This window comes from Carassius auratus, unplaced genomic scaffold (genome assembly GCF_003368295.1).
Source record: "Carassius auratus strain Wakin unplaced genomic scaffold, ASM336829v1 scaf_tig00216513, whole genome shotgun sequence".
NCBI lineage: Eukaryota > Metazoa > Chordata > Actinopteri > Cypriniformes > Cyprinidae > Carassius > Carassius auratus.
The window spans coordinates 7,113-21,601 of NW_020528608.1; the positions used below are offsets into that span (position 1 = coordinate 7,113).

Genomic DNA, 14,489 nt, shown 5'->3' on the forward strand with positions numbered 1-14,489 from the left:
TTATTTCAATTGTAGTTATTTTAGTACATCAAGTTACACCAAATAAAAATAAGAACTAGCTGAAATACAATGAGTTTATAATATAATATAAAATAAAAGACACACATAAAAAAAAAAAAAGAAAAAAAAAAAAGTAAAATATTTTTGGATATTGATTGAGGATCAAATCTCAGTTTTTGGTAAGATTCTGTTACTGTTTTATTTTTAATGCTTTAGTTTTTGCTTTAAGTTACCTTTTTGCTACAAGCTTTCTAATGTTTACATCTGCCAATAGATGTTCACATCAAATACAGTATCTTTAGGTCAAAATCTTTGAGATTTTTATCCTGAAACAATATTTACACATATTTATGAACAGATAATCAGTATTAATGCTTCACAGATTAATTGTGACAATGATAAAACATGCAAATAACAGCATTTTTTATAAACATTACATGTATGAAAATGTGAAAAATTGAAGGTTTGTGTGTGTGTTTTGCATTTTTTTATTTAGTTTCAGTAGTTTGTTGTGTTTTTGTTGTATGTAGATTTAATTATTTTAATAAATCACATTAAAGTGAATACATATGATAAGGGTTTGCCTTGGGAAGTAGCTGAAATAAAACTTTGAAACTTTTTTAAATTTAATTTAAAGTAACAGTTTTTTTATTTTTAAGTTTTAGCATTACTTTAATATTTTTTAGGTAATGTTTGAGACTTGAAAAAAAACCATTAAAATATTTAAATTGCCCAGTAGATATGTATTTATAAAATACAGTATCTGAGATGTTTGTGTATAAGGCAACCTTTTATTTATTTATTTTATTTATTTATTTTAAAAAAAATATATATTTTTTTGCAGGATATGTTTTTTCTTTTATAACTGTTTTAAATGCAAGCTCCCATTGTGGCAACTTGCTAGCGTTACTGAAGTGTTTATTATTTTGATTTTCATATTTGTAGCTATTCCGAAATTGATCTCCTGAGAAGTAGAAGAGTAAAAGTGCCAGAGGGTCTCCCGTACAACGCTGAACTTCGTGGTCCATTTCTATTTAAAACGTACAAGCTATCCGTATAATTAAAGCACAGAATCCATGGTTGTCAATAAAGTCGCATTATAATGCATAACTCCATTAGCGCTTGTAGTTGTGAGTGCGATCAGCGCGTGATTGAGCTGCGCGAGCGCGCGCTGCAGCTGGAGATTGTGATGAATCAAAGCGGCTCTCCAGGGTCTCCAGCATCAATCCTCTGCACACACTCCACTCACTGTTCAGAGAAGGACTGAGAAAGACAATCGACGGAATGCACAATAGCCTAGCAGTCCCGTTTCTGATGCAAAGTCGTCGTTCGCGCGCTCACTGATTGGAGTCCGCGCGACTTTGCATCAGAATTACGCACGAGACGTTAAAGCGTCTGCAAAACCCTGCACCACAAAACCAGTCATAATGGTAAAAAATTGTTTTATTGAGATGTATGCATCGTCTGAAAGCTTAACATTGATGTGTGATTTGTTAGGAAGACAATATTTGTCTGAGATACAACTATTTAAAAATCTGGAATCTGAGGGAGCAAAAAAAAAAAAAAAATCGAGATATTGAAAAAAATCGCCATTAAAGTTGTCGAAATTAAATGCATATTACTAATCAAAAATTAAGTTTTGATATATTTATTGTAGGAAATTTACTAAATATCTGCATGGTACATGATCTTTACTTAATATCCTAATGAAAAGAAAAAATGATAATTTTGACAAGCCTTCGGAACAGATTCCTCGAAGGAGGAGCGCACTGACAGAAGCGATGATGATGATGATGATGATGAAGGCTCAGTTGACCTGTGATGCTACTGTATATAAACCCCATCCAGCGAGAGAAAGTCACCAAAGTGCGCTGGATCCCGCTGCTGATGTAGAGGACAGACCCAGAGAGCATCACACAAACAGGGTGCATTAACGGTGCACGCGCACGTCCTCCAGATGTAGGCTCGGGCTGATTGTGTCGAGTGGCTCGGAGCGATGGGCTCGTTCGCTGCGGCGGTGAACGGCGTGTCTCACACCGAGGACCCGTTCTCCGGACCGCTCTCATCCATCGCACCCTGGAACTACCGAGTCCTGGCGGCGCTGATGTTCGTGGTGACCTCGGTGTCTCTGTGCGAGAACTTCACCGTGATGCTCGTCACCTTCAGGTTCAAGCAGCTCCGACAGCCGCTCAATTATATCATCGTCAACCTGTCTCTGGCGGACTTCCTCGTGTCTCTGAGCGGAGGAACCATCAGTTTCATCACCAACTACCACGGATATTTCTTCTTGGGGAGATGGGCTTGTGTTCTGGAGGGATTCGCAGTCACCTTTTTTGGTGAGTCAAAAGTTTGCTTTAGCCCTTGTGATTTTGGTCACCATATTTGGTTTGGGTTTGAGTGGTTCATTTTAATATCTGGACACTGCATGCTCTAAACTCTTTCAGTTTGAGCACGTGCTTCAAAAATCCTGCATGATTGCCATTACTTCTGTTTGTGCAATTAATCAATCAATATATATATATATATATATATATATATGTATTTTTTTTTTGTACATACTGTAAAATTTAATTCATGCCAGTTATGTATTTATTTACTTTTTCATTGCTTTTTCAACAGTTTTCAGTGTTAAAAAGACACCAACAAAAGCAAAATGTATTGCTAATTATTATTAACAGTTACATAAAATATAAAAAAAGTGCTTAGTGTCTGTCTTAAGGCGTTTAATTAGTTCAGAAGAACAAGTAACTGTTCGGAAAATTAGGTACATTTAAAAATTATATAGAATATTTGCTGGAAATATAGTTTTATAAAGTCTTCTAAACTGCTAATAAGACTTTCATTGACTGATCTGAGTCAATCTCTGCTCGGGGACCGTTCTCTGTGATAGTGAATGTGCAACAGAATTAATCAAATTAAACAGAAAATAAACATTATATTATCACCAGAGAAAAACTGTGATTGCAGACGTCAGATGTGCAGCAAAGCAGAGTGAATTCGTCCTGATTTCATATTGAGTTCATGGTGGACACTTTATTTGTGGCTCTTACATCTTAACATCTGATCATATGAAGCTCAATCGTTGAAGTTAGAGTCTATGATAGAAACATCACTTTTTATGCACCACATGCAAATTTAATGATCTGTCGAGACTAGTTCAGTAAAGAAGTTGTGGACTGACAGATTTCAATATTTCATTTAATCTCAGATCTTGAAATGAATAGTTACTTAAAATATTAATATGCAATATATTTTAAAAAAATGACCCCCCCCCAAAAAAAGTAAAAAATGCCAAATAAAAGAAATAGAAGTTTTGTGATTGTCAGATTCGACCGGCACCAGAATCTTAACGAGACAAGGTGAATGTAGTTCATTCACCAGTTACATTTTTAATGCACTTGTTCAGTTTGTTTTAATATGAGTTGCATGCATTTTTCAGAAATGAAATGCATTGTCAAGACACATTTATTTCAACAGCTCTTTATACAATACAGATGATTTCAAAGCAGCCTAAACAGGAAAAGTGCAAAAAGTTGCAAAATAATTAATCATGAAATAATTTCGATTCAACTACAGTGTAAGGCAGCGCTGCAGAAAACAATAGAGTCATTACTCAGCTGAACTCAGTTCAGTGTTAAAGCAAATAACCAACTCTGTTGCAAAATTAATTAATTATGAAAAAGTTTGATACAGCTGAAAGGCAACTCTACAGAAGACAATAAGGTCAGCTCAGTTTAGTTCAGCTTTGATTCAGTTCCATAACATTGATGATGATGATGCAAATGGATTTGGAAAGTGCAGACCTGTCTGAAAATTCACCACCTGGTTTTAAGAATAAATATGAATTAAAAACACATCTAAAATGACTCATGACTCATGCAACGAGATTTCATGAGGTGTCTGGCCCTGAAGCTTCTGAAGGACATGGCTCAGTCTTCTCAGGTGTTTTGGAGAGATGTTATCGGTCTCTGTCTGAATCTGAATCTGCAGGAATCGTGGCTCTGTGGTCTCTGGCCGTCCTGGCGTTCGAGCGGTTCTTCGTCATCTGTCGGCCGCTGGGGAACATCCGTCTGCGAGGAAAGCACGCAGCTCTGGGTCTGCTGTTCGTCTGGACCTTCTCCTTCATCTGGACCATTCCTCCTGTCCTGGGCTGGAGCAGCTACACCGTCAGCAAGATCGGCACCACCTGCGAACCCAACTGGTGAGGAGCACAAACACTCATTTATCACACCGCGGGGCCATTAACAGCTCAGTTCAGTTTCAAGACACAAAGACTAATTACAGCACCTAAAATGCTCCCCCTTAATTAAATATATAAAAAAAAGTGCATGCATTTTTTTTAATGCTAATGTTTTTTGAAGATTAACTTTCAACAAAAAATCTAAATAATAACAGTATAAACTACAGTTATAAGTATCCAGAAAGTGAAGAAAAACAAAAAAAACAAAACAATAATATTTATGCATAACAAAAAACATGTATACCGAATAAAGCTGAAAGCCTTAAATTAAAATAATATTTTTTTTCCCATTAGATTAATTGTCAAACCCTTTCTCCTCCACTCTCCTCATTTACATGCAGATCATTTATATCTACAGACTGTCAGATTCACTTTAACATTTCCGTCAGTCAGAAAACAGAAGCGCTCAATAATGCTGACTGGACTATCAACAGGAGCTGATGGTACGCTCTGGGGTTAAAGCAAGGTTAAAAGATGTCTAACGTCTCCTGTAAATGGCACGCTTGACATGCATGCTTGTAATGAAGCAGTTTATCCATCACTTCCAAAGACCAAGATGTGCTGAATGTGTGACAGGGAATAAGCTTAATTAGTGAATGTTGTAGAGAATAACAAGAACCGTTGCTGAAGCAGCGCTAGTTCTGCATGTGATGTGATTTGATCACTGTCTGTTGTGTTACTGGGACTCCACAGGGTTATTATTGTCATTTTGTGAGGCAGACTTTTTAAAAAATCCGTCAAGCTTGTATCAGAGAGGACACTGTAAATGGGGGCTTATTCTGTGCACATCTTCTAATAGTCTAAAATCTTTTAATTTTCTAACAAGAGACTACACAATATAGCATGAGTAGGTTTAATGGATGGAGCTTGTCAAACTTGCCGCCATGAGAGCTTTTCCATCTCGTTTAAGCCTGAACCAGCAGCTAAGTAACCAGCTCGGATTTATTGTCTCTTCTCTACTAATTAGTTCTTTTATCCGTAAATGCCAGTCTTGTTCTGACAGGCTAATTTATTTGAATTCTTATGGCCATATGAAATACTCACCAGGACTTGTTCAAACTGCATTTTATATTCAACATCTTTATCTTTAAACATCACTGTGCTTTAGTATGGAAGCCCCTTTCTGCCAAGGAATAATAATAAAAAAGGTACTTGTGACTATTTTTCTTATAATTAAAAAAATTGATGAGTTAATATCTTATAATTCTGAGTTTATGTCTCATAATTCTGAGTTTATGTCTCGTAATTCTGAGTTTATATCTCGTAATTCTGAGTTAATGTCTCGTAATTCTGAGTTTATGTCTCGTAATTCTGAGTTTATGTCTCGTATTTCTGAGTTTGTCTCTTTATTCTGAGTTTATGTCTCGTAATTCTGAGTTTATGTCTCGTAATTCTGAGTTTATGTCTCGTAATTCTGAGTTTATGTCTCGTAATTCTGAGTTTATGTCTCGTAATTCTGAGTTTATGTCTCGTTATTCTGAGTTTATGTCTCGTTATTCTGAGTTTATGTCTCGTAATTCTGAGTTTATGTCTCGTAATTCTGAGTTTATGTCTCGTAATTCTGAGTTTATGTCTCGTAATTCTGAGTTTATATCTCGTAATTCTGAGTTTATGTCTCGTAATTCTGAGTTTATATCTCGTAATTCTGAGTTTATGTCTCGTAATTCTGAGTTTATTGTCTTGTAATTCTGAGTTTATGTCTCGTAATTCTGAGTTTATATCTCGTAATTCGGAGTTTATGTCTCGTAATTCTGAGTTTATGTCTTGTTATTTTGAGTTTGTCTCGTAATTCTGAGTTTATGTCTCGTAATTCTGAGTTTATGTCTCATAATTCTGAGTTTATGTCTCGTAATTCTGAGTTTATGTCTCGTAATTCTGAGTTTATGTCTCGTAATTCTGTAATTCTGAGTTTATATCTTGCAATTCTGAGTTTATGTCTCGTAATTCTGAGTTTATGTCTCGTAATTCTGAGTTTATGTCTCGTAATTCTGAGTTTATGTCTCGTAATTCTGAGTTTATATCTCGTAATTCTGAGTTTATGTCTCGTAATTCTGAGTTTATATCTCGTAATTCTGAGTTTATGTCTCGTAATTCTGAGTTTATGTCTCATAATTTTGAGTTTGTCTCGTTATTCTGAATTTATGTCTCGTAATTCTGAGTTTATGTCTCGTAATTCTGAGTTTATGTCTCGTAATTCTGAGTTTGTGTCTCGTAATTTTGAGTTTGTGTCTCGTAATTCTGAGTTTATGTCTCGTAACTGAGTTTGTGTCTCGTAATTTTGAGTTTGTGTCTCGTAATTCTGAGTTTATGTCTTGTAATTCTGAGTTTATATCTTTTAATTCTGAGATTATGTCTCGTAATTCCGAGTTTATATCTCGTAATTCTGAGTTTATGTCTTGTAATTCTGAGTTTATATCTTTTAATTCTGAGATTATGTCTCGTAATTCTGAGTTTATGTCTCGTAATTCTGAGTTTATGTCTTGTAATTCTGAGTTTATATCTTTTAATTCTGAGATTATGTCTCGTAATTCTGAGTTTATGTCTCGTAATTCTGAGTTTATGTCTTGTAATTCTGAGTTTAAGTCTAGTAATTCTGAGTTTATGTCTCGTAATTCTGAGTTTATATTTAGTAATTCTGAGTTTATATCTCGTAATTCTGAGTTTATGTCTCGTAATTCTGAGTTAATATCTCATAATTCTGAGTTTATATCTGATAATTCTGAGTTTATATCTCGTAATTCTGAGTTAATATCTCATAATTCAGAGTTTTTTCAACTGATCAAAAATACAAATGTCTTGTTACACGTTAATCTGCATGTGATGAGTTTTCACTTGTCAGATAAGAGTAAACATATTATATAACATAATAAAGAATTGCACAATCATCAGAAATCTAAAATATCTCACTAACTGGCACATCAGGGCATAATTTTAGTGTTATTGTAGTAAACACTGACTAAACGTACTTCTCTTTAGACTCAACGCCCTTTTAGAGTCATTGTAAATAGTAACCAGTGCCGGTGTTTGTGTGAGCGTTGGGTAAATATCCTCCAGCTGTATTGTGTAACTATCAGGTTTAGTTTGTCCTTTCTTCTGTCACCGGCTTATACTATCATTTTGCTTTATGACCTCCTTTCTTCTTTATATTCAGAAATTCTGAGTTTTACCTTGTTTAAGACAGACTTCACCCTTTCATCTCGTATTCACCATGAGCTGCAAACACCACATCCAAGCACTTGACTTCCAAGCAGTGACTTAATGCAAATAAGCATTAATACATCACACTAAACAGACTCAGGCAGGGGTTTCCATAAGATCTCCAGCTCCTTCATGTGTAATACTGAAAAAATCGGAAAAATTGATCCTAGTGTTCAAGAGAGAAAAACCAGGCTTCCTTTTATGAGAAGCTCTGAGCCACTGATGTAACAATTTCTTATAATAAAAATGTTGTTTCAATTTCCTCTCTTTTTCTTCTTAGCTCTAGGGTGTTCCAGACTACATGTCTAATATATTTCTGTGCTGAAAATGACATTTGAAACATTGGAAATTAAATTTGTGGATTATTCCAAACATTCTGTGTGTGCGAAACCCAATTAATTAATATGTCCACTCACTTTGCATATGTTGACAATTTCATCTTCATTTCAAATTCTGCACAATAAAAGCATTTTGCTCACAAGTGATATTTACCTTGATTTTCTCTCTTAACTTTATTCACACATCACATTAACTCATATTCCAGCTCTTCAATGACATATATATATATATATATATATATATATATATATATATATATATATATATATATATATATGTATACATATATTATCAGTGCTTTCAGTAATGATGCATGTTCTTTTTTAATTTTATTTTAAACATTACCTGGGTCCGTAAAAAAAAGAAAAAAACCCCCTGAAGAGTTATACATTAACAAATAATAATTAGGGCTGTCAAATGATTACAATTTTTAATCAAATTAATCAGAATTTTCAGTGGATTAATCATGATTAATCACTATTTGCAATTACACCTGAATCCTAACCATTTTTTTTTTCTGAAATGCATACCAAAAGATAAATAACAGGACACAGATACATAATTTTCATGTATTGATTCATCAATATGTGGTTCTTTTTTTTCTGAATTTCAAAAGTTTAACATTTACTTAATCAAATTTACCTGAGCACTATATCAAACCATGCCATTTAACTACAGATAGTGTAAGAGTTTTAGGTGAACCAGTGGTTAAATATAGCCACATATCTATGAAATTATGCATAGAGAAACTCGAAAGAATGAACTCAGAAACACAAACATGCGCCACCATCACATAAGCAGCACTCTGGGCACTCTTGTTTTTGGGAGGTGTTCATTTGCTCTGCCACAATACTTTAGGATCGATATTTTCACGTTTTGAAGGCCAAATTGTTTTCAAGTGCCAGTAAAACCAAGTAAAAATGCAAATGCTTTTCCAAACAGCTGTAATTTTCGCTGCATTGCATGTAGGCGTTCTGCGCATGCGCAGTGTGAAACACAGGACGCTATAACAGGAATAAGCTCCAGCGTATCAACTACCAAAGTCGTCTCTGTTTATCGAGCTTGGCATGAATGTATTTGAGAGTAACTGGGGTAAAACCGTAAGCTTCTTCTGTGTTTTCGTCGCGGCGCTCGCCGCTGTTTTTTACTATCTTGAGAATTCAGAGATCGACGAGACTTTCCTAACCTGAATAATTTGTCACACTGCGCATGCGTGAAATGCGTTAAAATATTTGACGTAATTAACGACAAACAACTAATTAACGTCGTTAACGCGCTATTTTTGACAGCCCTAATAATAATAATAACAATTATTATTTTCTATGTTTAAAACAGTTAAGTAATTTTTTTTATAATTCTCTGATGAATAGAAAGATCCAAAGATCAGCATTTATGTGAAATAAAAGGTTTTGTAACATTATACACTGTAACATTCAAAAGCTTGGAGTCAGTATCATTTTATTTATTTATTTTTTGGGGAAAGAAGTTATAGGAAAAAATATTCCTATAAAATATATACCTATTTTTTAAAATTCTTTTTTCTGGAAAGGTAAGAAAGCTGATCTTTGCACTCACAGATTCTGTCCCTCCGCAGGTATTCAGGAAACCTCCAGGATCACACCTTCATCATCACGTTCTTCACCACCTGCTTCATCTTTCCTCTCGCTGTGATCATCGTCTGCTACTGCAAACTGCTCCGAAAGCTCAGAAAGGTCAGTCGCTCCACAACATCTGGAGTCCAGCGGCTTGTTACACGAGATGTCATTACAGCTGCAAACTGACCTCAGATCACTGACAAACCATATAAATCATCTAAAGTGAATGTTCGCAGGTGTCTAACACGCACGGCAGGCTGGGTAATGCCAGGAAGCCGGAGCGTCAGGTGACTCGTATGGTGGTTGTGATGATCGTGGCCTTCATGGTGGCCTGGACCCCATACGCTGCGTTCTCCATCGTGGTCACGGCACTTCCCAGCATTCACCTGGACCCTCGGCTGGCAGCCGCTCCGGCGTTCTTCTCCAAAACCGCAGCGGTTTACAACCCCATCATCTACGTGTTCATGAACAAACAGGTGACGTTTGCATTCATGCGTCTGTCAGACACTTACATCCACAGTGACTTACAGAACATTCAGCGCAAATATGTTATCAGTTCATGCATTTACTGGAAATCAAACTCATTATGTATTTTATTTGATGCAAACATTTCTAAAGCTCTAAATGATCATACTCAATCTCCTCATGTCTTCTGTGATTGATAGTTTAGAGTATTTCATCCAATATTTAATCAAGTAAAGGTCAGAATAAGGTCAGGAATATCTCCAGATGAACTCTTCCTGGACTGAAGCAGCTCAGCTTTACTTGATTCTCTCAATAAATGATTCATTAGTTTGAATGTACAGGTGCATCTAAAAAAGAAATAGAATATCATAGAAAAGTTCTTTATTTATTGTAATTTAATTAAAAAAAGATAACTTTCTTATACTCTAGATTCATTGCACAAAAATATTTCAAGAGTTTTTGTTTAAATTCTAATGGTTATGACTTACATCTTAGGTAAATTAAACATTCACTATCTCAGAAACTTATAATAATTTCTCAAAGGCCAAGCTTTCGATTATAATAGTTGTGCAGTTTGCGACTTGCTTTGCTCAGTGATTTTGTGGTGATGCTTATACTTAAATTTTGATCTTATGCATAATATTGCATGAAGATCTCGAGGCGCGGCGAGAAAGTTTCCAGCGTCCCACTTAAAATCCCCTCACTGATAAATAGGTTACTGTAGCTGAAAGAGATTGAAGCTTTCGCCTGACAGAAATAAGTCCTTATGCAAGCCATTTAGGATTGAGGTTGCTTTCCCATAGTGTGTTTGAGAAGAGCACAGGACACAGTTTATGGATTTAGAAAAACCCTAAAGCTCTCATGGTGGGATGATATTGCTTCACCAGAGCTGAAATATCTGACATACATTAGAAAAATAAAAATGAAATAAATAAATAAATACCTGGGGTTTGGATCAGACCCAGCGCACTCCAAAGGAGATGTTGAATTATTGAGCAGCTGTGGAGGTTATTGGATGTAAACCGTGTTTGGCAGCGCTGCATCTTCCCATCATCCCGCTGAGCTGTAGCTGTCAGTTTATCCGCTGGTTTCCTTCATTCAGACGCTGACATCTGGATTCTGTCCACACTCTTCAGGAATAGAAGCCTGCAAAAATACCTGAACAGCAACATGACATGCTTGTTTGCTTGACGGTCATCTCAGACTGAATAACTTTGTCAATGGTCAGATGGATTTGCTGGTGGCTGATGCACCGTCAGTTTGATGCACTACTTAAGTGAAAATGAAAAAAAAAAGTTTTTATTTTAAAATAGTGGAGAAAACAAGAAAGCAAGAAAATACTATTTGTTTTATAGTGCATCTCTCTCTCTCTCTCTCTCTCTCTCTCTCTCTCTCTCTCTCTCTCTCTCTCTCTCTATATATATATATATATATAGAAAGTTTGCAAGTACATGTCAACTCATGCTAACAACTAATACTATTCTACTAACCCTAAACCTAACCTAACAGTCTACTCTGAGAGTTAGTAGACATGTAGTTACAAATGAGTAAGAATAAGTTGACATTTAGATGCAAAGTTACCTGTAGTTAGTATAATGTCTAAAGTGGACTATCAACATAAAGTGTAACCAATGTTTCAATGTTTCTTGCAGTTCTTTGAATTTTCTTATTTATGAACTTTATAATCAGTTTCTGAATAAAAATGGTTTCAAAGACACTTTAAGTGTACAATAAAAAAAAGTTTAGGATTTACATTGAAACTATTTTCAAACTTAATTTAAAAAATAATTACTGAAATGATAAGTAACACTGAAATTAACATCAAATTGTTACTATAATAACTCTTAGTTAATGTTTTACTCGTGGACTTGCATTAACATTTGTTGTAATACATTTTGGGACCAAAAAACACATTTGCTTAAGGAAATCGCTTACAAATTTAGTCATGTTTAGTTTAGTCTAGTTTATTTATTTATATTGCACAATACAACAACAGTTGTTGACCATTGTGCTGTACAAGAAAGTATAAAATCATATTTATAAAACACCAATCAAAACAATAAAACAATATTAAGGTAATATGGTACAGGAGGTAGTACATAGTCATCCTGGGCAGGTTTTATTTCCTCTCTCAGATGTTATATCTTAATGGGCACATATATTTGAGTGTCATCTGCATAAAACTGAAATAAAAAATCTGTATTTTCTAAAAATTGAGGCCATAGGGAGCATATATAAAGTAAACAAAATGGGAGCAAGAATAGAGCCTTGGGGAACCCCACAGCTCAGATGCGCTTTGGAGGATAGACATCCATTTATATAAACAGAAAAGGTTATTTTGTTCAAATAAGAACCAGTTCAGTGCATCACCTCTAATACCTGCACAGTGTTCAAGATAAGAAATAAGAATAACATGATCGACCGTATCAAAGGATGCACTCAAATCCAACAGCAGAAGTATTACAGGGTACCCAGAATCAATAGATAATAAAATATCATTTGACAGTCTTAAGAGAGGAGAATCTGTACTGACATTTCTTAAAACCAGACTGAAAAGATTCAAAAACTCAATTTGAGTCAAATTATTTTTATAATTGGACAGAAACTATCTTCTCAAGGATTTTAGAGATAAAAGGTAGATTAGAAATTGGCCTAAAATTTGAGAGAACTGTCAAATCAAGGTTAGATTTTTTCAACAATGGTTTAACAAAAGTATGCTTTAGATAATCTGGAACAAATCCATCAGAAAGACCCTTACTTATTATTTCTAAGATACAAGGCCCAATAAGTAGAATAAAATAAAATAAGCTATTGTTAATTATTTGAGGGACAGCAAAGAGAAGCCAGCACACAGTACATGCCTCATCAAAAAAGGGGAACAAAATCCTCACTAAAGATACAGCTAAACTTACGTGACCATATAATAGGCTTCTTGTTTTAAAAATCTGATCTAAAATAGTACAGGAGAACATCACAGGGTTATGATCTGAAAAAGGTGGGAATGCCGAGGGAATGTGAAGGCCCTGTAACCATTTGAACAGGTTTTTTTCAATAGCAATTGCACATTTTTTGTCCCTTTTCAGATGAAATAACAGTACCTCAAAGCTGGAGAAAGTCCCAGATTGTTTAGTCCGACAAGTGAAACAGGTTTTAAAAACACATGCTAAGCCGTCCCCCTTTCCAGCTGATCTTGCGCAGTTTAAAAATGAATAGTTTGAAGGTACAATTTCAGAGAAAGGACTCACATCAAGTCTCAGTCTCAAATAAAAAATCCAGATCTAGCATTTATCAGAGCCATCTTAACTTGCAATGACTCCCCAGTTGAATTAGCTGCATGATTTAAAGGTGGAAGATTCCTGTGATTTATTCCTCCTTGATGATAATGAACCAGGGATGACCAAGACCTCGGGCCGCGAGACAAGGCAATCACTGAAGGGCTCAAAATCTGGGAAAGCCGTGAGGGGAGATCTTTCAGACAACAACGTTAGATGTAGTTTTATCTTAACTGCAATTCCTCCCTGCTTTCCTCTCCGTCTGCGGCGTTTCCTCCGGGTAAAATACCATGGTGTATGACAGTGGTGGGAATGGACGCCATTAAAGGTGGAGGTAGACAGTTAAAATCAGTTCCCTCTTGAGCAGTGTTTAATAAAACTACTCTTCTACTCCTGTTCAGTGCAGGTCAGATTCATTCCAAAGATGTTTTTCTAGAGCGTGTTCAGTGGAGAATAATCCATTGCATTTCTCTTCCCTGTGATCTCCTCAGTTCAGGAAGTGTGTGGTTCAGCTCTTGAGCTGTAGGGACGTCACCGTGATCGAGGGAAACATCAACCAGACCACCGAGCGTGCGGGCATGACCAACGAGAGCAACACAGGAGAGATGTCTGCCATCGCCGGAGCCGTCCCATCTAAGACAGAAGAGCATCCCAATGAACGCAACTCCTGCGTCCAAATTCCCATTCCTGAGAACAAAGTATGTCCGATGTGAAGACACGTGCCAACACGCTCGTCACTCATGTTTTCTGGTAGAAAGCATATCTTCTCTTGAATTCTGCCATCCAAACTTTAGTCTAAAAACCATTGATGCAGCATTAAATTCTGATATTGAAAAATGCAGTGTTGGGGACGAAACTATCTGCAAACTACCCTTAAAAACTAATTCACTACAAAAACAAGATGGTGGCTAAAGAGCGATATTTTTTTTAAATATAATTTGCATTTATTTGAAAGCGTTCTTTACAGTTTCACAAATATGAACGCAAAAAGTAAAAAAAAAAAAAAAAAAAAAAAAGAGATCAATTTGCAATACAGTTATTAATTTAATACAGTTAATGTTTTTAAATACACTTTATGTATAATGCATTATGAAGGGGTTCACAATTTATTGTAATGCATTAAATATTTTCATAAATGTAACCAAAGTTAAAAATGCATTATATTTGCATGATCGCTTTTTATAGCTGAAATTGGTTGTCATGTGTTTTAATGCATTATACTTTTTTAAGGTGTAACAATGAGTGTATATATATATATATATATATATATATATATATATATATATATATATATATATATATATAATAGTATTATGAAAGTGTTTGTATTATAACTGTGGTTACAATTATTCATGATGTCATTACAAGTTGCATTAAAAA

At 35.1% G+C, this 14,489-nt stretch overlaps 1 protein-coding gene across 1 annotated transcript; it reads left to right on the forward strand.

Moving 5' to 3' along the window:
• The first annotated feature begins 1,647 nt into the window (after window positions 1-1,647).
• Window positions 1,648-14,047, forward strand: LOC113098315 (opsin-VA-like). Its single transcript, XM_026263344.1, has 5 exons — window positions 1,648-2,336; window positions 3,991-4,201; window positions 9,372-9,489; window positions 9,609-9,848; window positions 13,601-14,047. The coding sequence occupies exons 1-5, from the start codon at window positions 1,997-1,999 to the stop codon at window positions 13,820-13,822; spliced, it is 1,131 nt and encodes a 376-aa protein (XP_026119129.1). The 5' UTR covers window positions 1,648-1,996; the 3' UTR covers window positions 13,823-14,047.
• Window positions 14,048-14,489: the final 442 nt, after the last annotated feature.